At 47.0% G+C, this 26,477-nt stretch overlaps 1 protein-coding gene across 1 annotated transcript in view; it reads left to right on the top strand.

Annotated features, from left to right (window-relative positions):
* The window catches only part of LOC119361968 (disease resistance protein RGA4-like), a 17,280-nt gene extending 2,423 nt beyond the window's left edge, over positions 1 to 14,857 (top strand). The window contains exons 3-4 of the mRNA XM_037627145.1: positions 11,793 to 14,369; positions 14,499 to 14,857. Coding sequence (XP_037483042.1) covers positions 11,793 to 14,184 — 2,392 coding nt within the window. The 3' untranslated portion in view covers positions 14,185 to 14,369; positions 14,499 to 14,857. The remainder of the gene's footprint in view (positions 1 to 11,792; positions 14,370 to 14,498) is intronic.
* Positions 14,858 to 26,477: the final 11,620 nt, after the last annotated feature.

Here is a 26,477-nt window from a genome sequence, read left to right as displayed (position 1 = left end):
AGAATTTCTCACGCCAATGACTAACACGGCCAACACATTTCGGTTGATATTTAGAAGATGGGGAAGGCCCACTCCTATTTCCAACTTCTGCACTCCATTGCCATGACCAACCCATCACAAGTATGTGGTGAGCTCACGACACGTCGACACAGGGCATCGAGTCTGTCACTCAACCCCATGTGTCAGCTTAGAGAGCACCTACTTCGAAGAGACAGCAGGGAGAAGACGATTTGTGACTATGCGGTCTGATGGTACCCAACGGACGCGAGCTCACCAACAAACTGACCCAAGGCATGTAAGCCTAGCTCGGCGAGGCATATAAGACGAGCTAGGGACCCAAGACATTCTAGATCATCTTACAGCTGGCTACGGTTTCTACCTACCCACCATGTTCCTCCTCTCTACCGCAAGGCTAAAAGTGTGTAACCCCATTAATAGATCTCTCGGGACATCATTATGATCGCCGGCGGACAGTCAAGGTATAAAATCACCCAAGGCAGGAGTAGGGTCTTACGTACTCTCGGAGGACCCGAACCAATGCAAACTCCTTGTCTCTTGATGAACCATCTTGATCCGTCGTTCACATGGCTGCTGAATAAACTCATCGTCGCTTAACGACACTTCGGTTACAAAACACCAACAATGGGCGCGGTAGGTAATGGTTGTGCATGCTGATCCTTTGGGTTGATCGGGATGTCCTTCTCAGCCAAGATTGGTGGTCCTGCATCAGGTTGGGATCTCGCCCTCCACTTCGCCTCCAAGAATGGGGAGGCCCGGATCCTTGCCACGTCCTTTGCCAAGGGCCAGTTCTTCCACTTTGCAAGGTTTGGCCCTCAGTAGAGGAGTAGGGCAATAGACCAAAGTTGTGTGGCTAGTGGGTTTGAATCGCTTCTGGGTGAGCTCAGAGTAATTCGCTTGCAGATCCAACTGTAGTGCATCGACCTCCTCTTGGCACCACGACCTCAAGAGACGGGTCGGATCACTGCTCTGTGAAAGAGAGATGAAATTGTGAGGCAATGTGTATGTTTGTTATCGCTGATGCACGCATCTTATGGATCATTCTTGTTATATTCACCTCCAGCCACCCATACTTGCTTAGACCTTTTTCTCCTGTCCATGTGTTTTGGTTGATAGCTTGAACTTTGGTACTGTTGATCATTAGTTCCATGTCAACGTCTACGCACAAGGTACCCAGTCTTGTCTGTTTACGAGATGGAGGCATATCCTTTCCCTTATGGTTGTTGTTCTCTATTGAGTTCCTCTCTCGCTCTTGCCTCATCGCCAGCTCCTTCCTAAGCTCATGCTCACATTTCTTTTACAAGTTACCCTGAAGGTCCTTGTCATGGAGATACTCTTTCCTGGAAGAACGCTCACAATTCATCTCTAGATCATCCCGCAGATCTCTCTATTTTTGTTGCTCATTCCTGACATGTTGCTTTACAAGACTGCTAACTTCTTCCATGTTTGCCCTAGGCCACCCTCCAGTGTAGGAGATACTTGAGGATGTGGAATCTCTATAGAGATTATGTAAGGTAGGAAGTTCGCGAACAAACACCTACCATGTTGGCCTTGATCGCCTACGCTAAATCAGGACCTTCCAAAGCTAAAGTTACGTCCCAATGTCGCTGGTCTTTGAGTTTTTCCAGATGATGCCCTAAATAACCCCCACTGCGAGAAAAAATCCACTGGTAGCTCTCAAATGTCATACACATGTGCTAGCCTACCACAATAAAAACAAAAGTGTGGGATCGTTTCGAACTGGATGTCAAACCAAGTCTTGCGACAAAATATTAAGTAAGAAACCTCGGACTAGTGGCCCACATATACACATTCATGCCGCGACATGCGTATGCTTGCCTCTCGCAAAACCGTCTTTATCCACATCCACCTTAACCTATTATCCCAACCAATTGCCCAACACCATACCGAAACGTTCACATCTTTTATCCAGTCACCTCATCCTTCAAGGCTATAACATTGAATTCAAACTGCCATGGTCTGTTGTTTGGAGCATGCTTGCAGTTACCCTCATTGCCGAAGTGGACAGCAAAAATATTGTCGCCAATGTCCTGGAAAGGAGCCTCATGTTGTAGTCCCCATGATCTCTATACTCTCGAGCACATTTAGATTAACTGGACGTGGTGAGACCACCATGCCGACCGCAGCCCACATGATATGAGTTGGCAAATTCGAATCTTAGCCCTAAAAAATTAGTCCTTGCGAAGTCCCACTCTGTCCAGATCAAGCCACCCAATTTTGTCGTGACTCCTGCAGTCTCCTCTGAAACCTTGTTGTAGGCTGGGGACTTGGACGAACTCCGACTCTTCACTCCATTAGTTCCAATCTTCACCGAAGTCATCGAATCCCTCCCCGATCTCGCTAGCCTCATAGCTTCCTTCGATTCTTTGACATATGTCGGGGTCTTGGACCCACCAATGACAATACAAGGATATATCACCCTGGTGGCTAAGTTATAAGGGTGTGTATCACAAGTTGTTTTATATTGCCAAACTTGTCTTAAGTGGCCAATGATTTCCCTAATTTCGTGGTAACCGCCTTTGGACGTGGTTGCCAATGTCAAGCTTAAGGAAGGTTGGCCGAAGCATAAGGACGCCATCAACCAATGGATGTACCGCTGCTTAGGGAAGCATAAGGAAGCCGTGGTTGTCGACGTTCTCACGAAGACAAGGATATCAACATGCTCGAAATTTCTTTACCTAACTGACTCATTTTCTCATGACCGCAACCTACTTGCAAGTACTGGAGTGGCTTTTCGATGAGAAACCGTACATAACCGAAGGGATTATGCCCTACCAAGCTGGGTGTCCGGACCCAATCAACTCCTAAGAGCATCTCTAGAAGATACCCTAAAAGTTATATTTGAGGTGAAATCTTTCGTTTAAGAAATTGACCCCTAAGTAGTAGATCCTTTAAACGTCTAACTCCTTAAAATTTTATGTTTGGATCCCTCAAAAAGCGCCATCTAGCATACAATTACTGGAAGGAGGGCAACTCTCACGATAAGTAAAGACACGACCGCGTCGCGCGCAGCCACTGCCGCCGCCGGCCACCTTACTGTCATTCCCCCACCCCCAGTGGCGGTGCCTAGATCAGAAGTCTGTGATGTCATTTCAAATTTGTGATGTCAAATACATGTGTTTTCACCAATTTTATATAAAAATTACATGATTTCTACTTGGGTAAAAAGGATTTGCCAAAAACATGTGTAGTCAATTGACCACACTCGTCCCAATGTGGCTTCGCCACTGCCGACCCCGGGCCCACTCCACCGCTTTGTGGTGCATCCCCTCAACCCCGCGCTCCTACCGTCTATGGTGGGATTCCACCAAACATTTTTATTTATTTTTCCATCTTACTGTTGTCTTCGACCACAGTGACGCTTGTCCCCATCGTTGTCGGCCCGGTGGTGCACCTCCTCGTCATCATCAGCCACGAGCAGAGCAGCCGCAGGAGCGAACCGATGAAACATCATGTACATTTTTATGTACACCGGCCACTGACGCCAATTCCAATGATTCGTTGCGTTTCGGACTGGCACTAGGACCCGGAAGAAGAACCTTCAATTATATTTTTGATTTTGCAGATCTTCTATCATAGGCCCTAGTTATCTCATGGACATCATCTAGTTGGGAGAAGTCGTTGTTGGCCACATGGAAGGAACAAGAAGAAGAAGAAAGTTAAGTTATTGTAACAAGTTAGGCACTCGAAGGAGATGAGGATAGGGATGTTAATATGGAAGTTCCCCGGAATATAAAGATAGAGGACTTGCAATCGAAGAAGATCAGCCTGTATAAAGCCCAAAACACTTATCAAAGGGTCAAGCTATTCTCAACTCCTAGTTTTGTAGATCCAATCGTTTTTTCGAAAAGGGGGGATCCCCGGCCTCTGCATCAGAACGATGCATACGGCCATAGTTATTAATAAGCAAAAGGTTCAACACAAGTCTTCACGTCTCCAACAAAGAAACGAAAAAGTCTCACAAAGAGCTAAATGGTAAAGTAAAAGAAAAGCCACAAACAGCCAGAATAAAAAGATAGGAACACTAATTGCCTATCCTATTACATGACCGTCATCCAAACCAGTTGAAAATAGCCCGTACTATCATCTCCCATCGGGTAGATCCAGTAACCATACGCTCCCTGGCCTCCATCGGAGTGAGTATCGACCACATAATCAATGCAGTGGCTCGGAAAATAACCTGCAAAAAGTGAATATTTGTTGCTCTGTTAAAGACCAAATCATTTCTGCAGTTCCAGATTGCCAAAAATAAAGCACATACTCCTACACGGATGTGTCTCGCTGTTTCGGAATCTATCTCATCTAGCCACGTCCCAAATAATGTGTTGATAGTATTCGGAGGAGTACTATTAAATGCTATGTGCACCGTCCGCTACAATTTTTTTGCCAAATGGCAGTCAAGAAAGAGGTGTTTGATGGATTCATCATGGTCGCAAAAACTATATCTTGTAGATCCTGTCCAGTTGCATTTTGTAAATTATCCTTGGTCAAAATGACTTATTTATGCACAAACCACATAATCACTTTAATTTTCAAGGGTACTTTGACTTTCCAAACATGGTTCGAACGAGGAATGGCGCTAGAGTTGATAATATCCAAATACATGGATTTAACCGAAAACTCCATTCTTAGTTAGTTTCCAGCACAACTGATCGGGCTGTTGAGAAAGTTGAACATCCATAAATCTTCTCACAAGATGGAGCCAGGCTTCCCAACGGTTTCCCGCTAGCGTCCTCCTAAATTGAATATTAAGAGGAGTGGACTGTAGTACTGTTGTAACGTAAACATCTCTTCGCTGAACAATACTATAAAGAGAGGGATATTGGAGTGTGAAGGGCGTCTCCCCTAGCCATGTATCCTTCCAGAATCTCGTAGTGGTAACATTTCCAACTATAAACTTTGTCCTGTTGAAAAAGAGTGATTCAATTCTCATCAGTCCTTTCCAAAAAGGCGAATCAGTCGGGCTCACTGTCACCTGGGACAAGGTTTTAGAGTGAAGGTACTTGTTACGCAAAATCTGAGCCCATGTGGCCTCCGTCTCTATAGATAGCTTATACAGCAACTTGCTGAGAAGACATCTATTCTATACCTCAAGATTTTCAATACCTAAACCCCCTTGATCTTTCGGCCTACAAATGATATCCCATTTGGCAAGTCTGTATTTTCGTTTTAGTTCATCATTCTGCCAGAAAAAACATGATCGATAGAAGTCAAGCCTTTTCCGAACTCCAACTAGTACCTCGAAAAAGGACAAGAGAAACATGGGCATACTCGTGAGAACCGAATTAATAAGAATCAATCGGCCTCCGTATGACATGAGCTTGCCCTTCCAGCAGCTCAGTTTCTTCTCAAATCGATCCTCAATGCAGTTCCATTCTCTGTTTGTCAGCTTACGATGGTGAATTGGTATACCTAAATATATGAAAGGTAAAGCCCCCAATTTGCACCCGAACAATTGTTTGTACGCATCTTGGTCGTCATTAGCTCTTCCAAAACAGAACAACTCGCTCTTATGGAAGTTAATCTTTAACCCGGTCAATTGTTTGAATAAGTATAACACCAGCTTCATGTTTCGCGCTTTTGCCAAGTCATGCTCCATGACCAACATCCTTAGCCCTTCCTATTAGCATTGTCAACATATCAACCACTATGTTGAACAGAATAGGTGACATCGGCTCTCCTTGTCTCAGACCTTTGTGTGTTTGCATGTAATGACCTATGTCATCATTCACTTTAATTCCAACACTCCCTTTTTGCGTGAAAGAGTTTACCTGGTGTCTCCAGGCCTGGTCAAAACCTTTCATACGCAAGGCCTGTTGAAGGAAAGGCCATTTGACCTTATCGTATGCTTTCTCAAAATCCACTTTGAAAACAACTCCGTCGAGTTTTTTCGTGTGGATTTCATGGAGCGTTTCATGTAGGACCACAACCCCTTCTAGGATGTTTCTGTCCGGCATGAAAGCAGTTTGGGACGGCTGCACCACAGAGTGCGCAATTTGCGTAAGCCTATTAGTCCCAACCTTGGTGAAAATTTTGAAACTTATATTAAGAAGACAGATCGGCCGGAACTGCTCAATTCGTACGACTCTGTTTTCTTAGGAAGTAAAGTGATCGTTCCAAAATTTAATTGAAACAACTCAAGCTGTCCAGAGAATGAATCATGGAACATCGGTAGCAAATCCCATTTAACAATATGCCAGCATTTTTGATAAAACTCCGCCGGGAAACCATCCGTACCTGGAGCCTTATTATTCTTCATTTGTGAAATAGCTTCACACACATCTTTCTCCAAAAATGGGGCGGTCAAAATATCATTCTCATTCGCAGCAAGCTGAGGGACATCCTCAACCCTGGACCCATCCAAGGATAAGAAATTATCCTCCGGGGACCCAAACAGCTGCTAATAGTAATTGGTTATATATAATTTTAGGTTTTCCTGTCGTAAAATCGTCCCCTCATCCTGCTCATCTCTTCTTTCGGTGCTTGCCATTCGCAATCATATGAAAAAAGTGAGTGTTATCATCCCCTTGGACGATTTTGCGAACTTTAGCTCGCAATGCCCACTTCAATTCCTCCTCTCGAAGTAGTTCTTTCAGTATCATCTCTGACTCCACTTTAGTTTCCAGCTCCCTGGTATCTAAAATGGTGGACTCGACTTTTAAATCTAGGGATTGAATAAGTACCAAGAGCCTTTCCTTTTCAACCTTATAAATCCCACTCATGTGCTTAGCCCACCCACGAAGGATTCTTCGTAGATGACTTATCTTATTCTGCCATCTTTCAATAGGGGTTCCCTTGCTATCAGATATAAGAACCCTTCTCTTTCGAACCACGCTACTTCGAAAGAAAACGTCTTCTTATTCCCCACATGAGTCAAGGAATAACGAGGTGTGGTCTGAGATCACGCGCGATAACGCTTGGACTATTACCAGGGGAAACTTTTGCTCCTATTCGACGCTGGCGAGGACACGATCTAGCTTCTCAAATGTCAGGTTTGGCAACCTATTAGCCCAAGTGAATTTTCTACCAGAAAGCTCTATCTCTCCGAGATCCAAGCTTTTGATTATGGTATTAAACATAAACAACCATCTGCCGTTAAAATTCTCATTATTCTTTTCCTCCCTCCTTCGAATAATGTTAAAATCGCCCCCAACCAGAATTGGGAGCTGCTCACTACCGCAAATACGGACAAGATCAGCAAAAAAAAAATCTGGTTTGAGTTCTGGCTGCGCGGCACCATATACCACCACTAATGCCCAATCAAACCCATCGGCCTTTGATCTGGCCCAAAACTTCACCGCAAAATCTCCCATGAACACACTTCGAACTTCCAACGAATCAGATTAAACCCCAAGTAAGATCCCACCGGATCTTCCTCTTGGAGGTAGGCAATGCCAGTCGAAATCAACACCTCCCGATAAAGTGCTAAGGAACTGGGGGGTGAAATTGTCCCTTCCAGTTTCAGATATGGCTATAAAATCCAACTGGTGTTCAATAGACACATCCGCTAGAAACCTTCTTTTAACCAAGTTTTTAGAGGTACGGATCCTAGCACTTATACGCACAACCAAAGCTGGATAAATCTTACGTTTCCACTTCCGCTTAGGCTTATTTTGATCCTCCAGCCGGTCCTCACAACCGGGCTCCATGGATCTAACCTCCTGAACACCTACAAGGGTAGAGTCCCTTGGGGAATTATAACCTTCATCCTCCTCTGTCTCAGGAGGTGAAGCTGCTAGATCCGCACAAAAACTGTCCATAACCCTGACTCCCAACGCATCTATGTCGGAATCGTTCATGGGTTTAATGGCCGCTATGTTTTGAATCATTTCTAAAGCGCTCTCCGCTTCAAGATCCAGGATATCATTAACTGATTTAGAGATTTCACTGCCATTACTACCTAGTGAAACTTCTAACTGATTTGCATTATTAACAATCTCATCATCGGAAAAATGCAGAATAGAATTGAACGTATTGACCGACATACCAGTAGTGACCTCAATGTCACGAAGCTTGGCCTCCTGCATAGAGCACCTTAGCTGCATGTCATCAACATCCGGCTGATCCTGGAGGCAACAACTCACCCGTCGTCCTTCAGAGACAGGATCCGGGATGCCTCCGAAAGCAATGATCTCCTCCCGCATGGCCACGTTTGGGATTGGGCCTCCCGCCCTACCCCCAACAGGGATCAACAGAACAGAAGCATCCGGGGTACCACTGAGAGTAGTCGAAAGCACCGAGGACGCTCCCGGCGCCTCCCGCGGCATCGGCCGGTGTCCGGACCCCGGGGACGCCACAGGAGTCCCACCAACCAAAGGCGGCAAGGGAGACGTAGGGGCGGAGGCCACATGCTTGCGCCCCCTCCCAACGAGGGCCCACCGCAGGAAGGTGACACGGTGAACACCGGGCACGTCACCTGCTGCTAGGCAACACTCCGAGTTGGCATTGAGAGCCTGAGTCCAACAGACGCCGCGGGCGCCGGCGCAGCCGAGCACGTCATGGGAGAGGCAGGAGCGGAGGCCTCCTGCCCGCGCCCCTGTCCCAGTCCAGCCACTGCAGCCATGCGCACCACGGGAGAGGCTGGGACGGGGGGGCCTTCCCGTGCCCCCTCCCGGTCCGGCCGCACCGCTGGCCCTCGACACGGCTATCACTGCAGCCAGTCGTCGTCGGACTCCTCGCCGGCAGTGAAGCACCACTCGGAGAGGGGGATCGTAGGGCCGCCTGCCCAAGATCATCCCCCAGACCAATCACTACCGGTGGGGTCAATGTACCCTCCACCGAGGCTAGCACAGCAACAAGCTCATCGGAACAACCACCACCGGTGCATCAACAACAGCAAAATCCAGGGGAGGGAGCGTTCGCTCATGCAAATCATCACACTCCACCCGATCGCTCCACAGTCTAGGAGGAGCAGAGGCAGCTCAAAGGAGCCAAATCTCAAAGCGCTCATGGGTGAAGCAGTGGAAGGCGTCGTTCCTTTCCTGGGCTCCGGCGCAACCGAATCCGGGATGTTAGATGCATCATGCCGACGGTCATCCTCTTGCACCTCTTTGTTACCTGCTCCATCATCTTTATCAAGCATATCAACATCATTCCCTGCCAATGCCTCAGAGAAAAGCTCGGTGTCCTCGAACTCGATCTCGAGGTTGTAAATCATGCCTCTATGAGTCCACTTAACCACATCAGGAACGTACTCGATATCCAGGACACTAACAAGCCTAACCACGACCTTCGCCCGAAGATGACGAACCGCGATGCTGACCCTCGCCATAAGCGTCATATCCGTCGTCCCTCCATTGGCCCCGGGGAGGACCGCGACCAGCATGGCCAGCATCTCTGCGACGGTAAGCTGGGTTTCGAAGATGACCCACGCCACCACCACCGCATCCACCCCGGTGCGCCGGAGGCCCAGCCCCTAGCCGCGGCAGGAGGCTATCCCGCGAGCAGCGCTTGCGCCGGCGCAGCCCGGTTGGGCTGTGGCTGCACCACGACATGTGGCGGCGGGGCGCCCTTGGGTTTCTGCACCGGCGCCGGCGCCTGCGGAGCACTCCCTGCGCGGGGCGGCGGCTGCTGAGCGTGCAACAGCGCCCGAGCGGCCGCAGCAGCCGGTACAGGAGCTGGGGGTCTCGGCACCGGCGGCCCACCACCACCGCGTCCTGCCATGGCCGCCACGAGGGGCGGGATACGCGTCGCTCGTCCCAGCTTGCATGCTGGAAAACCATGCACAACACAGCTCGGTTGAACTAATACAACTAAAACCCTAGCACACAACGGGTATCGGCGCGGGCGGTGGACACCCACAGAGAAGGAACCATCACGGGATCATAGCTCCAGTGAGATCCCTGGAGAACCTGCCAGGTATTGGAGAACATGTGCTCCAACGCAAACAAGTAGTGACGGACGTGCGCGTCATCCTCACTGACATGGTGACGCACCACCTCCGCGGGGTCCTCGAGCCTCTTGACCGTCACTGGCCCACGCGACCGCCACCAAAGAAGGTTCGGGTCAACGACAGGCTGGCTCCTCACCAACCTGCACCCCCAGTAGATAGCGCCTCCCAGTACCACCCCGGCGGAGCCCAGTCCCGGACATGACCAATCTGGTCAAGCAGATGTCGTCCTCCGCCGACTCGACGATGAGGATGCGGGATAGGCATCGTCCACGCCGATGCGGGAAAAATTGCTTTAACTAAAAAAATAGCAAGAAGTTCTTACTAACTAGTTCTATTAATTCAATTAGTTCTTACTAAAAATAAACTTACTATAAATAAAAATAAGCTAGTACCTAATTAGTACCTAGTTCTTACTAAGTAATTAGTACCTAGGAACTACTGCCCTAATTATCATATAAGTATCCATTTTTTAACTAGGGTTCGTACTACCTAATTAAATAGGGTTAATACTAATTGTAATTAACTAACTAGCACTAAAAATAGCCTAGGGTTCATACTAACTAGCACTAAATTGCTAGGGTTCATACTAAGCAGAGAAGAGGGATCGGAAGGGGAGAGTGCTTACAGAGGGCGGGGAGAGAGATGGGGTCGGGGGAGACGGCGGCACCGAGGCGCGGCGAGTTTCTAGAAGGGCGCTACTACTATACCTAGCATGTCGGGAACGGTGTGGCAATTATACTAGTAGCGTGTTCTGTTCCTGCCGCGCTACTGCTAAGCGGGTAACAGTAGCGCCGTTTTAGCCGACGCGCTATTGCTAAGTAGCAGTAGCGCCTCATTTTAACAAGCGCTACTGGTAAGATTCTGTGTATAAGGTTTTCCTTAGTAGTGCCTAGCCGCGGCGGGAGGCTGTGTCACCGTCCTAGCCTTTCTCTTCTTCTTTCTGGTAACTCTAGTCCAAGAATCCGGCAATAAGAAACCTGACAATGTATTTGGCTTAATACATACCTTGGGTAAAGGTCCTTCCCATGGCCGGATCGCGGACGCCGCCGTCCTCCGGTGAACTATCCGGCGACCCACCTCCAGCTTTTCCTCAGAATGTAATCCTTGCCGAGCCGGGTCATCGAGCGGAATGACGTCATCTACAATCGTAGCAATTTCCTCTTCCGAATATCCGGGATTGAAGACCTCGCAGATCACATCCAATGGCGTTGGCTAGTACAACTCCGGCGAGTCTCCAGTGATGTCCCCGTCGTCGTTGTCCTCTTCGTCTGTCTCCGCGAGTGCCCAAAACCTGCCGCCAACGTGCCCTAGTCCAGGGACGACGGAGGCCGGCGGCCGGATCGCTGCGATGGTGGCGGGCTTCACCTGCGTCGCCCGCATGCCAGGGAAGATTGATTTCTGCGACCATAGACATCAATATATGCCCATCTAGGATCTTCTCGCAATCTAATGTCACCATTATCTCTGATGAGATCCGTTCAGGCATCATTCCTCTCTCTATTGTTCTCCATGACTCTTTGTTTGATTGTAAGATCGGCGAGGAATTAATTGTCGACAAAGCCGCCTATACATTGATGAGACGTATTTGACTTTGCCAGTCTTGTACAAGTGCATGCGTATAGGATTATGTACTTGTATCCATGGCTCAACATTGTGGTCTGTTTTTGTAAAAGGAATTTATTTCCTGTCCTGCCCCATAATTTGGCTCCATGGAATGGTGCATTTCTAGCTTCCACCGGGTCTCAACTCAACTTTTTTTTGCATGCCACAACATTGGTTTTTTTTTTTAGAATGAATCTTAACTGCAGAGCGGAATGAATTTACATACCTACTTATCTTTTCCTAACTGTGTCTCTTACAGGTTCCTGATCCTAATTGTGGATATTCAGATATGGACTGACATAGCATCTGTTTTAGAGGGAGTCGGTGAAATGCACAGTAGGGTTATCGTCACAACAACCATTCAGAGCATAGCAACAAAATGGGCATCTCCAAAGAACCACCTGTATAAAATGAGTACACTTAATGAAGTCTACTCGGCAGTGCTGTTCTTCAAGAAATTCAAAGGAAAAGAATACAAAGGGCTGCATAAGGATGAATTACATTCATCAAAGTTACTCTTGGAAAAATGTGAAGGTCTTCCTCTTGCTCTTATCAGCACAGCAAAATTTTTGAGTGGTCGTATCCTGGACAATAAAGCATGTTCAGAAGCCTGGAAGAGGCTTTGTGGTACAGAAAATGAAGAAACAAGCATGTTACAGAAGATGCAACTTGTGCTAGCCAATACCTGCGCTGGTCTTTCTGGTACTAATATGACTCCTGCCCTCATGGATTGCTTGTTCTATTTCAGCATGTTCCCACCAAACCATCAGGTCAGGAAAAATTCTCTAGTGAGGCGATTGCTGGCTGAAGGAATGGAACAAAATGATGCAGGAGAGAAAATTAATGTGGAGGAGCTCATCCATCGACTGATCGATCGAAGTATCATTCAGTCCATGGAAGTGAGCACGGGGGGAGATGTTAAGAGATGCAAAGCTTCTAGCCTAATGTACGAGTACATTTTCCACAGGTCTATGTCCGAGGAATTCATGGCGGTGTTCTCTGACTTGATGGACAATGGCTTTAATGAAAAGGGGTATGTCCGCCGACTTTCTATCCATGCTACAGAAACTGGGATTGGGCAAGCAAAATTGCCTGATGATTTATCCCATCTCCATACTCTAGCGGTATTCGACACTAAGAAACCAGAAGCTACGAGGGATCTTGCCAATCATTTGTTTGGGGGGAAAGGGATTCTTGCCAAGCATAAAGTACTTCGGGTTTTGGATTTGAAAGAATGTGCTGGTCTTGATGAAAAACATCTTCAAACCATATGCAACCTGTTGTTGCTGAAATATCTGAGCCTCGGGGACAGTATTGTTCGGGTTCCAAGGAAAATAGCACAGCTTAAACTGTTGGAAACACTCGACCTAAGTAGAACCAAAGTAGTGACAGTGTACATAGAAGTCTTTGGGCTCCCCAAATTAACACATCTTCTTGGGAAGGTTCGACTCTCTGCAAGGGACTCTGTATTCGGAGTGGAAAAGTGGAAAAGGTTCTTGGCCAATAAATGTAAGTTGGACACCCTTGCAGGATTCATCACCGGCAGGAGTGAAGCATTACCGCAACTGATAGGTCATATGCGGAAACTGAATAAGGTGAAAATATGGATCCATTCCACCGCTGATAGGAGAAACTTGGAACATCTAACAGAAGGCATCAAGGAATTCGTCAGAAAGGACAGGTATGAAAGTGAGGCTGGTCGGTCACTATCAATTGACTTCTCAGGGTGCATAGAAGAATATTTAGAACGATCCTTGCATTTCCTAAACCTAGAAGGTCCTCACACAGATGAGATGCAAGAAAGTGCGAACATTCAAGGCAATGCTCAAGGGGCTAAAAGTGAACAACAAGAAGATTCAAAGCAATGTATGAGCACCGATGGTAGCAGTGGGAGAAATGAAATCAAAGATATGAAAGATGACAACCAAGAGTATCAGACAGAAAAGGGGGAAGGCACTGTGAAAAAGCAAGACAATGCCCAAGGGGAACAAATAAACCAAGAAGACAGAGCTCAAAAATATCTCGGCAGCCAAGGTGGCAGTACGAGCAGTCAAATCAAAAATATGTCAGAGAATAGCCAAGACTATCAGACACAAGAAAAAGAAGAGGCAAAAGAAGTTCCCGACTATGATGATGCCAATTCAAAAAATGGAACTGGGATAATGCAAGTCCTTGTGGAGATCCAGACAGAACTTGATGAACGCCCCAGCAAGCTTACCTCACTCAAACTGGGTGGAAAGCTGCCAAAATTCCCTGTTCAGTTAGTTACACAGATGACTGGCATTCAGAGGTTGTGCCTTTCATCTACAGGTCTGTCTGGGAAAGATATTGTAGACGCCCTCAGTGTATTGCCCAGCTTGATTTATCTAAAGCTGCGTGACGATGACTTACGTCACCTCAACATCGAAAATAAGCAATTTCCAAGCCTGCGACATGTATGCTTTTCGGTGAAAGATGGCAATCTGCCGTGCCCAACATTTATACAACAGTTCTGTAATCTTCACGAAGTGTATCTGCATGCTAATCTGGATTACGAAGCAAGACGCCTCTGGAAAGAAGCTTCAGAGAGCCATCCTGAGAGGCCGAGGATTTTTTTCGCCGAAAGCAAATATGAGGGAACTTCATCGGAAGCTGTGACCCAAAACCAGTAATGAAGATCTTCTGAGAGATGAGGCAAAACTGTGTGCCCCTACATGAAGAATGATTTCAGTTCCGAAGTACAGAAGGCAAAAAAAAAAAAAACGAATCCCGGTTGGATCTATGTAGTTCAGTAGAGGGCAAGGTTTTCATTTCCTCTTCACGGCAGGATCCTGTCCTCGAAGCAGCATATGTAGGGGTAAGTTTTCTTCCATCTCCTGCTAGTTTGTCTCCTTTTACGTGTTCATTTTATCTGCTCATTCCAATACATTGCTATTGGCAATCTTTACTAAATATAATGACGTCTGACCATTTTGATTGTGTACAGTTTCTGCACAAGAATTATGGAGCCACTCTCCGTTTTGCTCCTCTCCAACGAAAAGATCCTCTCAAACTGTCCATTTTGATGCGCCGACCAACCAGAATGATGCTTTTGTTCAGATTTACTCTCCAAGTTCCTCTTATTCAGTGTGTTGCCGGTGATATTAAACTTTATCATGTTGTTACATTTACCTTATCCAAATTGCTTATGCATTAATTTGCTATCGTTGTATGTCCTTCCAAATCCAATCTGTGAGAGTTGAACCTAGATGGTGAGATTGAACATTCGCTTCGGCAACCAACTTTATCTAGTTGATGGTTGTTGTATCGTCTGCATTTGAATGAACTGGTGTAGTGGACATCTCATATGCGGGACCATTATGTTTGCAGGTTGAGTCAAGTATTTAGTACACAACAGTGATTTTTAAAATTTGCGGGCTCTACTCTCTTTATGTATGCTCACTACTACAGATGTGCTCATCGCACATGCTTAAAAATGCTCAGCCCATATGTCGCTACCAGCATGCTGCTCATGTGGAGGTCACAGCACACATGGTCGAAAACTTGTATTCAATGTAGTTGTACAGTTTTGTTTTGCTTCCCCTGCTTCTATGTTTGTTTCATGGTATAGCTTACATTAGCCTACATCAGTCCTCCTTTCCTAGCTTCCCTGTTTTCAGTTTTGGTTGTAAGCCTAGCGCCACGGCTGTTGCTATGGGGGCTTGATGCGGTGTTTCCAGCTGTGCTACCATCACCATCAGAGGAGGATGAAGGTCGGGAGGGCCAAGGAGAGGGACACGGACAGATCATTGAATCACCAGGGAGGAGGCGGGTCATCACCAGTCCCACACGTGCACTTACAAGCAGGACCCACCTGTTGGAAGTCACATGAAAGTGAACTAGACCTAGCTGCTGTTAGGTAATCTTGATTAAGTCGTCGATGTATACATGAGGTCCAGTACGTTAGGAAGCCATCGTGTGTTAGTTTGGCTGGTTGAGTCCGGTAGTAATTAGGCTAGGATTATTAGGAGGAGAGTCCGGTTAGATTAGTACTTGTCCGTGATGGTGCACGTACTAGTTGAAGTTGTATCAGGCTAGGATAGCTGACCAACGTGTTAAGTCGTACGTGATGTTAGAGTCCGGATACTACCAGCTAGGTTAGTTCATGTACGAGTACGTTTAGGTCTAGTCGGTTTGTGCTGGCTGGATATTTGTGTTGCCGCTTATCCCTCTTCCCACCCTCGCCAGCGATGGCCTCGATGTTCACACAAAACAACAAAAAACGTGTGTTGAATATGGTTAATCCTAAGGCGTCTCTCGACAAAATTACATCAGACCGCCGCCCTCCCAGTTAAAAGATCCCGTTGATCTAACGCAAACTGATTCTCGCGACCGCGTCGCCCCCGCGGGCGACCGGTCGCGCCCCGATTCCCCCTCCGCCAACTTCCTCTCCCTCTCTCCCCCTCCCTGCCGCCGTCGCCGGCGTTCGCCGCCGGGCCTGGCCCGGGCGACGCTGGTGGCGGCGGCCCTCGGCCATTCCCCTCTCGGTTGCTCTCCGGCGCGGGGCGGAGGGCGCCGCGGGGTGCTCCCTAGGCGGCGGCGGTCCGGCGTGGTGGCGGGGATTCCTGGCGCGGCGCGGGAGATCGGCTGGACGGCAGTGTCGCCGTTGGCGGCGGGGTGGCGCGGCGGCGCGGCCAGGCGGCGCCCGCTCGGCCCAGATCTGGGCCCTTCGGGCCCCATCTGGGTCTGGGCGGGCCGACGACGGGGCAGGTCGGCGGCGTGGCTTCCAGGAGGCGAGGGAGCGGCGATGGGCGTTGGGGTGTTGGTGGTGCTGGCGCCGCCCTGCTGCAGCGCGGCCGGCGGGGCTTAGTGGGCTCGATCCGGGCCTGGCCGGGCCGGGGGTGGCCGGGTATGCCTTGCTGCTGCGTCCGGACGGCGACCGCGGCGGTGCCGGAGGCACGAGCCTCCTGCACGACGGCGGAGGAGGTGGTTCCCTCCCGCGCGGCTACGGCCATGCTGCTCCCGTCGACCAACGCCTCCTCTCCTCGTCTCTTGGCCTCGTGGTGGTGATCTCAGTGAGGCGGCGTGGGTGGCGTTGCGACCGCGGTGGCGCATGGGTGGGCGGCGAGCTGGCCGGTTGGCTCCGATCCGGTTGGGTGGTGGGTCTGGAGGTGGGAGAAATCCTTGCTGGGTTTTCCGGCTCCGATGCGGTGACGCCTGCGGGTGCCATCATCCCTCCCTGGAGGGTGTCGCTGGTCTTCATTCCCTCGACCCTCCGCGTGCCGGGGGAAACCCAAGGACACGTCCGGGCAGCAGCGTCGTCGGCGTCGCATTCCTTCCTGGAGGTGCTGCTTGGTACGCGGAGGATCGGAGCCTAGGATCGTAGTGGGTGAATTTCGGAGGGCGCAGCGGTAGTGGGTCATCCGCGCTTTGTCGAGCTGCCGGTGTTGGCATTGTTTCTTCTTCTTTTTCTTTGGCTTGTTGTGCTGCTCGCCACAGCGTCTGCTCTGTGATCGGTGTTGGTGCTTTGGAATACAAAGCGGGGGGAAACCCTTTTTCGGTAAGGCGTCTCTCTCTCTCTCCCTCTCTCCTCCCTCTCCCTCTCCCTCTCCATCCCTCTCTCTCTCTCTCTCTCTCTCTCTCTCTCTCATTCTCGCGATGAGAAATCTGTTGTTTTCTCCTGCGAAATTTTTCAGAGGTATGCATGTGAAGTTATCGATGTTTTTTTCCCTATATGGTTATAGTGGGGTGTTTATTTGCAATCTGGATCGCCGCCGGTATGAAAAAAAGGATCTTATGCTATAGATTATAAGTTTGCTTTCATAACAATATTTTAAAAATATTTAACAGGTAAAATTAACATCATATTTAGATTCCACAGATTTTTCTAATAAAATTTCATATATAATATGATAAAATCGAAGTTGCGGTTTAAAAGATACAGATAATTTAGAAAATCATTTGGTTTGACTCAAATATATTCCAAAATAATATTTAAAAATACTTAACAGGTAAAAACAATCACATATTCATATTCTACATATTTTTCTAATCAAATTTCATATATAACATGTTCAAATCGGAGTTACGGTTTAAAAGATATGGATGATTTTAAAAAGCATTTGTTTGACTTAAATATGATCCGCGGATGAATTACCTAAAACATCGGGCGGGGGGGTCAAAAAATGTAAAATAACGGTTCGTTTGTGACTTAAATCCGGACGGCGGGTTGAATTCTCTGAAATAGAGGGACTTTTTTGAAAAATGTCATGACGGACGAAAGAAACTCAATTTGCTTTATTATATATAAAAATATAAAATATATATATATGCATAGTCCTGCGTGAGTTTTGTATTAGAACAACGTGGAAATCAGAAAATCAATAAAGAGAAAGAGAGGCACGACACGTGCCTTTGACAAAAGTTTTTGGGTGTGTGTGTTCATCGTAATTTGATGTGATCGATCCTATGGGTGAAATCCCAACAACGGATTACATCAATATGTGATGTCCTATGCAACAAACAACACGTAGAGTAGGTGTTGTGTGCAAAATCAGCACCAACAGTTGCTAGTTTGTGCAATTTCCTCTGTGAAGGTGTGTTTGCATCCGCCGTCAGGCCAACTCATCATCTGTTACCTTGTCCACACTGAATTAGAAAGAAAATGACGGATGAAGTAGATAAATACAGTCTCAAGCATGTGGCTAGCTACTTATGATTCCTCGTGAAATATATTTTTATTGTTGAGACCACGATGTATACAGGCTGCTTTCAATCAACCAACAATACTATACTCGCAGAGCATGTGCCTGGTAAGGGCGAGCCACAGCAGGATGGCGACGAGGGTGAGTCCCCCTCTGCAGCCTGGAGCAGGAGCAACATGTGAGATGTGACCGTAATGGGGAATCAGAGATTGATTCCTGGCGAGAAGTGCTAGAACGGTGGAAAGTGATGGTTTTACTGCACTGTTTTTACTAATAGTAAAATATAAGTTCGTCAGACAAGCCAAAAAAAGTGACAAAGATACATTCAATAATCGAAGTGCATTATACGAGTGCAGTGAAATGTGGCAGTGACAATACCTGTAACAGCAGCGCTGTTACTAGTGCCTACCGTACGAAAAGTCCAAGTAGGAAGTACTAGTAGCAGAGAGAGAGAGAGCAGCAACTAGGACAGTGCCTGGATGGTACTTGTATACAAGAATTGACACTTGGTTAAAAGGGATGTCACAGTGGCTCAGTTAATTAAGAAATGCAGCACTCATTCACTATTCCTACTTAGTACTCCCTCTAACATCACTAGGTTATGAATTATAGAATTAGCATGCCATGGTTTGCATTGGTGTCCATTTCTCATGGGAGAAATTTCTCCACAGTTCCATGTAAAGAGCCCAACCAATAATACTACTCACTCTTTTATTGGGCCAACATATAATTAGTCAATCTTATTCATTGGTGGCAGCATGGTTCGGATATAGGAAGTAATCATGACTGTCATGAGCGTTTGCTATTATTGAGAGCATGCAAGGACCGACCAACAATATTATGTAATGATTAAGGTTCTATCCATTATCCAATCAACAAACGCTTTAATTCTACATCATGCGACGCGTGCTCTTTGACGAGGTGGATGGCACAGGCACTACAGCCTGAATAATCAACAGTTAACTCTGAAGAATGGAAGACACAGCTCGTTTGGTAACAGCGCCGAGTGCAACTTACCAGTTCGTGCCTCTGGGAAATCTCACTGTGATCAGGGATCGTGCATCCGATTCCGATGGCTACCAGCTTCCTAAACATCACTGTCATCCTTGCTCTGTAATCGAACCAAACTCTGCAAAATCACTCCAAAAGTTGTCCATTTTCTCTGTGTATTGTCTGAATCCTGCAACTAGGCTCCGAAATTCAGTTGCGAAAATAGATAGAGAAACTGAAACCAGCTCAGATTCAAATACCGAAAAGGGAGAACTCACAGTCACAGGGAGCGCTCGTCGCGACGGGAGCACCAGCCTTCGCGCCTCCGCTCCCTCCACGTGCCGTGCTGCGGCGACGACGACTGCCGTCAGAGACACAGGCTCCGCGACGCACGCGGCGGCAGCAGCGGGAGGAGGGCCCGGGGATGGTCCGTGGCCACCGCCATGGGTAGGTCTCCCCTACAGCCTCAAGCAAGAGCAGTAGAGCGCCTCTTTCCGTGGTTGGAGGGAGAAACACTTCTTCCTGAGAACGAACAGACGAGATTGGGGATCGCTTCCTACTACTGGGTGCTGGGTCCCACAGAAATAGTACTTCTTACTTCCAAAGAAATGTGCTTGTTTGACTTGTCACCTTCTCCAAAGTTACTGGACACAATCTAGCAACTCTCAGTCAAAGAAACTTACATGGCTTGACACTTTTTTTTCTTTTTTTCCGAAAGGGGGATACTCCAGCCTCTGCATCTGAATGATGCATACGCTCATATTATTAATAAGTAAAATATCCAACAAAGGTCTCCAAGTCTCGGACAAAAAAGGTAAAAGGCTCCACCAGAGCTGAACAGAGAAAAAGGAAAAGCCACGACTGGCTGGCATAGAAAGATAAGAGCACTACATGCCTATCCTATTACATGACCGTCATCCAAACCGGTTGAAAATACCCCGTGCTACCATCTTCCATCGGGTAGACGCAGTAACCAAACGCTCCCTGGCCTCTGTCGGAGTGAGTAGCGACCAAATACGGATCAACGCAGTGGCTCTAAATATAACCTGCAAAAAATGAATATTTGTTGTTCTGTTAAAAACCAAATCATTTCTGCAATTCCAGATTGACCATAATAAAGCACACACTCCCACAAGAATGTGTCTCACTGTATCAAAATTTATCCCATCAAGCCACGCCCCAAATAACGTATTGATGAAATTCGGTGGTGCAATGTTAAAAGCTATGTGGACCGACCGCCACAAAATTTTTGCTAAGGGACAATCCAGAAAGAGATGTTTGATGGATTCTTGTTGGTTGCCGAAACTACATCTAGTAGATCCTGTCCAATTGCGTTTTGCTAAATTATCCTTCGTTAAAATAACTTGTTTATGCACAAGCCACATAAACACTTTGATTCTTAAAGGAACTTTGACTTTCCAAACATGTTTCGATCTAGGAATCACGCTAGAGTTGATAACATCCAAATACATAGATTTAACCAAAAATTCGCCATTCTTAGATAATTTCCAGCACAACGTATTGGGCACTTTGACTTCTTCTGAGAACGAACGGACGAGATTGGGGATCGCTTCTTTACTACTGGGTGCTGGGTCCCACAGAAATAGTACTTCTTACTTCCAAAGAAATGTGCTTGTTTGACTTGTCACCGTCTCCAAAGTTACTGGACGCAATCTAGCAGCTCTCCTCTCAGTGAAAGAAACTTACATGGCTTGTCACTAGTCTGTAGTATATTACACAGGATAAAAGAATTTTCTCAAGAACCACGGAATATTCAGATTTTTCTATGTTTGCTCTCTTGACAGATGAGAAACATGACAAAGACCAACAAATTAACTGCGGGATTCTTAGTTGACCGCAGATGACGGCTTGCTAGGTTCTACGATGCTCCACAGATGACGGCGTTGAAAAAAAATGTTCTTAGTTGGTTGTCCACCAAGATGCTTAAGCTTGCATCCATGAACCTCTTGTACAAGTTGATGTAAGAACTAACTAATACAGGAGTAGTTTTACCATAACTAACACATCAACCCGTACTAACTAAATACTTTCAGTAAGAAGCAGAATCATAGCAAGGATCTGTTGATGCTAGGAGGCTTGCATTCATGCCAGAAAAAAAAGAAGAGTGTTTGGATCAACTGAAATGTAAGTACTGAATTTTCAGAAACTCACTGAAGCACGACAGCATGCACGGCGTGGTCGGCCATGCCATCCGAGGATCTGACCGGCACGCTGGCCGGGGAGTACCATCCGTCTGCCTGGTCTTCCTAGGAACTCTTATTGATCAGATTTGCAGTTTGGCAAGAATAACTATGTATGTTGTATGTATGCAATTGACGATACCCAAAACCAACCCCAAGCGACGATAGCCGCTCGGGTCGCCCCCGCTTGGGCGACTCGGGCTCCCCAACCCTGGCCGCCGCCGGGGCCTAGCCCATCCTCCTCCCCTCCTCCCGCTGCCGCCAGAGGACGCCTCCGGCTTGCGCCCGGAGGCCGACGGCAGTGGCGGGGCTCTTCCTCCCTCCCGCGTCTCAGGGGTGGCGGGACCCCAACATGCGTGGAGGTGCGGCCGATCTAGAAGCGACGGCGTTGGCTTCGACGGCGGCGGCGGTCGGCCCTGCCTCGGGCCACGGGCGGCTGCTGCGGCGGCTGGCCTGGATCGGGCGGCAGCGCGATGCGGTCTTCGGTGGCATGTCATCTGGCTTTAGATCGGCGATGGTGTCGAGGGCTTGGTGGATTGCTTGGTGGCACCCATGGCACATCTGTTCTGGCCGGTGTAGCCGGTGGTGGTGGTCATCTTCTTCATCGGCGGTGGCCGCCAAGAAGCTGTTGGAAATATGCCCTAGAGGCAATAATAAATTAGTTATTATTATATTTCCTTGTTCATGATAATCGTTTATTACCCATGCTATAATTGTATTGATAGGAAACTCAGATACATGTGTGGGTACATAAACAACACCATGTCCCTAGTAAGCCTCTAGTTGACTAGCTCGTTGATCAACAGATGGTTACGGTTTCCTGACCATGGACATTGGATGTCGTTGATAAACGGGATCACATCATTTGGAGAATGATGTGATGGACAAGACCCAATCCTAAGCCTAGCACAAAGATCGTAGTTCGTATGCTATAGTTTTTCTAATGTCAAGTATCATTTCCTTAGACCATGAGATTGTGCAACTCCCGGATGCCGTAGGAATGCTTTGGGTGTATCAAACGTCAGGGCGTAACTGGGTGGCTATAAAGGTGCACTACAGGTATCTCCGAAAGTGTCTGTTGGGTTGGCACGAATCAAGACTGGGATTTGTCACTCTGTGTAAACGGAGAGGTATCTCTGGGCCCACTCGGTTGGACATCATCATAATGTGTACAATGTGACCAAGGGGTTGATCACGGGATGATGTGTTACGGAACGAGTAAAGAGACTTGCCGGTAATGAGATTGAACAAGGTATCGGTATACCGACGATCGAATCTCAGTCAAGTACAATACCGTTAGACAAAGGGAATTGTATACGGGATCGATTGAGTCCTTGACATCGTGGTTCATCCGATGAGATCATCGTGCAACATGTGGGAGCCAACATGGGTATCCAGATCTCGCTGTTGGTTATTGACCGGAGAACGTCTCGGTCATGTCTGCATGGTTCCCAAACCCGTAGGGTCTACACACTTAAGGTTTGATGACGCTAGGGTTATAGGGAATAGATATACGTGGTTACCAAATGTTGTTCGGAGTCCCGGATGAGATCCCGGACGTCACGAGGAGTTCCGGAATGGTCCGGAGGTAAAGATTTATATATGGGAAGTCCTATTTTGGCCACCGGAAAATGTTCGGGATTTTTCGGTATTGTACCGGGAAGGTTCTAGAAGGTTCCGGAGTGGGGCTCACCTGCATGGGGGGACCCACATGAACGTGGGTAGTGGGGGCAAGGTCCCACACCCCTGGTCAAGGCGCACCAAGATCCCCCCTTAGAAGGAATAAGATCATATCCCGAAGGGATAAGATCAAGATCCCTAAAAAGCGGGGATAACAATCGGTGGGGAAAGGAAAGGATGGGATTTCTTTCCTCCCACCTTTGCCAACGCCCCAATGGACTTGGAGGGCAAGAAATAACCCCCCTCCACCCCTATATAGAGTGGGGAGGCGCATGGGAGCTGAACCCTTGCCCCTGGCGCAGCCCTCCCCCTCTCCCAAGTCCTCCTCCTCTCCCGCGGTGCTTGGCGAAGCCCTGCAGGATTGCCACGCTCCTCCATCACCACCACACCGTCGTGTTGCTGCTGGATGGAGTCTTCCCCAACCTCTCCCTCTCTCCTTGCTGGATCAAGGCATGAGAGACGTCACCGGGCTGTACGTGTGTTGAACGCGGAGGTGCCGTTCGTTCGGCACTAGGATCTCCAGTGATTTGGATCACGACGAGTACGACTCCTTCAACCCCGTTCTCTTGAACGCTTCCGATTAGCGATCTACAAGGGTATGTAGATGCACTCTCCTTCCCCTCGTTGCTAGTTTCTCCATAGATAGATCTTGATGACACGTAGGAAAATTTTAAATTTCTGCTACCTTTCCCAACAGTGGCATCATGAGCTAGGTCTATTGCGTAGATTCTTTGCACGAGTAGAACACAAAGTAGTTGTGGGCGTTGATTTTGTTCAATATGCTTACCGTTACTAGTCCAATCTTGATTCGGCGGCATTGTGGGATGAAGCGGCCCGGACCGACCTTACACGTACACTTACGTGAGACAAGTTCCACCGACTGACATGCACTTGTTGCATAAGGTGGCTAGCGGGTGCCAGTCTCTCCCACTTTAGTCGGATCGGATTTGATGAAAATGGTCCTTATGAAGGGTAAATAGCAACTGATATATCACGTTGTGGTTTTGCGTAGGTAAGAAACGTTCTTGCTAGAAACCCATAGCAGCCACGTAAAACATGTAAACAACAATTAGAGGACGTCTAACTTGTTTTTGCAGGGTATGCTATGTGATGTGATATGGCCAAGAAGAATGTGATGAATGATATGTGATGTATGAGATTGATCATGTTCTTGTAATAGGAATTACGACTTGCATTTCGAAGAGTATGACAACCGGCAGGAGCCATAGGAGTTGTCTCTATTTATTGTATGACCTGCTTGTCATTAAATAACTCCATGTAATTACTTTACTTTATTGCTAACCGGTAGCCATAGGAGACAACTTCATGAAGACACGATGATGGAGATCATGGTGTCATGCCGGTGACGATGATGATCATGAAGCCCCGAAGATGAAGATCAAAAGGAGCAAAATGATATTGGCCATATCATGTCACTATTTGATCGCATGTGATGTTTATCATGTTTATGCATCTTATTTGCTTAGAACGACGGTAGTAAATAAGATGATCCCTCATTAAAATTCCAAGAAAGTGTTCCCCCTAACTGTGCACCATTATGAAAGTTCGTCGTTTCGAAGCACCACGTGATGATCGGGTTTGATAGATTCTTACGTTCACATACAATGAGTGTAAGCCAGATTTACACACGCGAAACACTTAGGTTAACTTGACGAGCCTAGCATATACAGACATGGCCTCGGAACACAAGAGACCGAAAGGTCGAGCATGAGTCGTATGGAGGATACGATCAACATGAAGATGTTCACCGATGATGACTAGTCCATCTCACGTGATGATCGGACACGACCTAGTTGACTCGGATCATGTAATCACTTAGATGACTAGAGGGATGTCTATCTGAGTGGGAGTTCATGAGATGAACTTAATTATCCTGAACATAGTCAAAAGATCTTTGCAAATTATGTCGTAAGCTCGCGCTTTAGTTCCACTGTTTAGATATGTTCCTAGAGAAAATATAGTTGAAAGTTGACGGTAGCGATTATGCGGACAGAAGAAAGCTTATGTCTTTAATGCACCGCTCAGTGTGCTGAACCCCAAACATCGTCTGTGGATGTTGCGAACATCGGACATACACGTTTTGATAACTACGTGATAGTTCAGTTAAACGGTTTAGAGTTGAGGCACCAAAGACGTTTTTCGAAACGTCACGGAACATATGAGATGTTTCGAGGGCTGAAATTGGGATTTCAGGCTCGTGCCCACGTCAAGAGGTATAAGACCTCCGACGATTTTCTTAGCCTGCAAACTAAGGGAGAAAAGCTCAATCGTTGAGCTTGTGCTTAGATTGTCTGAGTGCAACAATCACTTGAATCGAGTGGGAGTTGATCTTCCAGTTGAGATAGTGATGTTTCTCCAAAGTCATTGCCACCAAGCTGCTAGAGCTTTGTGATGAACTATAACATATCAGGGATAGATATGATGATCCTTGAGCTATTCGCAATGTTCGACACCGCGAATGTAGAAATCAAGAAGGAGCATCAATTATTGATGGTTAGTGAAACCACTAGTTTCAAGAAGGGCAATGGCAAGAAGGGGTACTTCATGAAACAACAAATTAGTTGCTGCTCCAGTGAAGAAACCCAAGGTTGAACCCAAACCCGAGACTAAGTGCTTATGTAATAAGGGGAACAGTCACTAAGAGCAGAATTACCCTAGATACTTGGTAGATGAGAAGGCTGGCAAGGTCGATAGAAGTATATTAGATATACATTATGTTAATGTGTACTTTACTAGTACTCCTAGTAGCACCAGGGTATTAGATACCTGTTCGGTTGCTAAGTGTTAGTAACTCGAAATAAAAGCTACGAAATAAACTGAGACTAGCTAAAGGTGAGCTGACGATATGTGTTGGAAGTGTTTCCAAGGTTGATGTGATCAAGCATCGCACGCTCCCTCTACCATCGAGATTTGGTGTTTGCATTGAGCATAGACATGATTGGATTATGTCTATCGCAATACGGTTATTCATTTAAGGAGAATAATGGTTACTCTGTTTATTTGAATAATACCTTCAATGGTCTTGCACCTAAAAGAATGGTTTATTGAATCTCGATCGTAATGATACACATTTTCATGCCAAAAGATATAAGATAGCAATGATAGTACCACTTACTTGTGGCACTACCATGTAAGTCATATTGGTTTAAAACGCATGAAGAAGCTCCATGTTGATGGGTCTTTGGACTCACTCGTTTTGAAAAGTTTGAGACATGCGAACCATATCTATTGGTGTATACGCATGAAGAAACTCCATGCAGATGGATCGTTTGGACTCACTTGATTTTGAATCACTTGAGATATGCAAGTCATACCACATGGGCAAGATGACTGAAAGCATTGTTTTCAGTAAAATGGAACAAGAGAGCAACTTGTTGGAAGTAATACATT

The sequence above is a fragment of the Triticum dicoccoides genome, chromosome 2B, assembly GCF_002162155.2.
Source record: "Triticum dicoccoides isolate Atlit2015 ecotype Zavitan chromosome 2B, WEW_v2.0, whole genome shotgun sequence".
Lineage (NCBI taxonomy): Eukaryota > Viridiplantae > Streptophyta > Magnoliopsida > Poales > Poaceae > Triticum > Triticum dicoccoides.
Note: the sequence above shows the minus strand (reverse complement) of the source record. Positions and strands in the feature narration are given on the sequence as shown.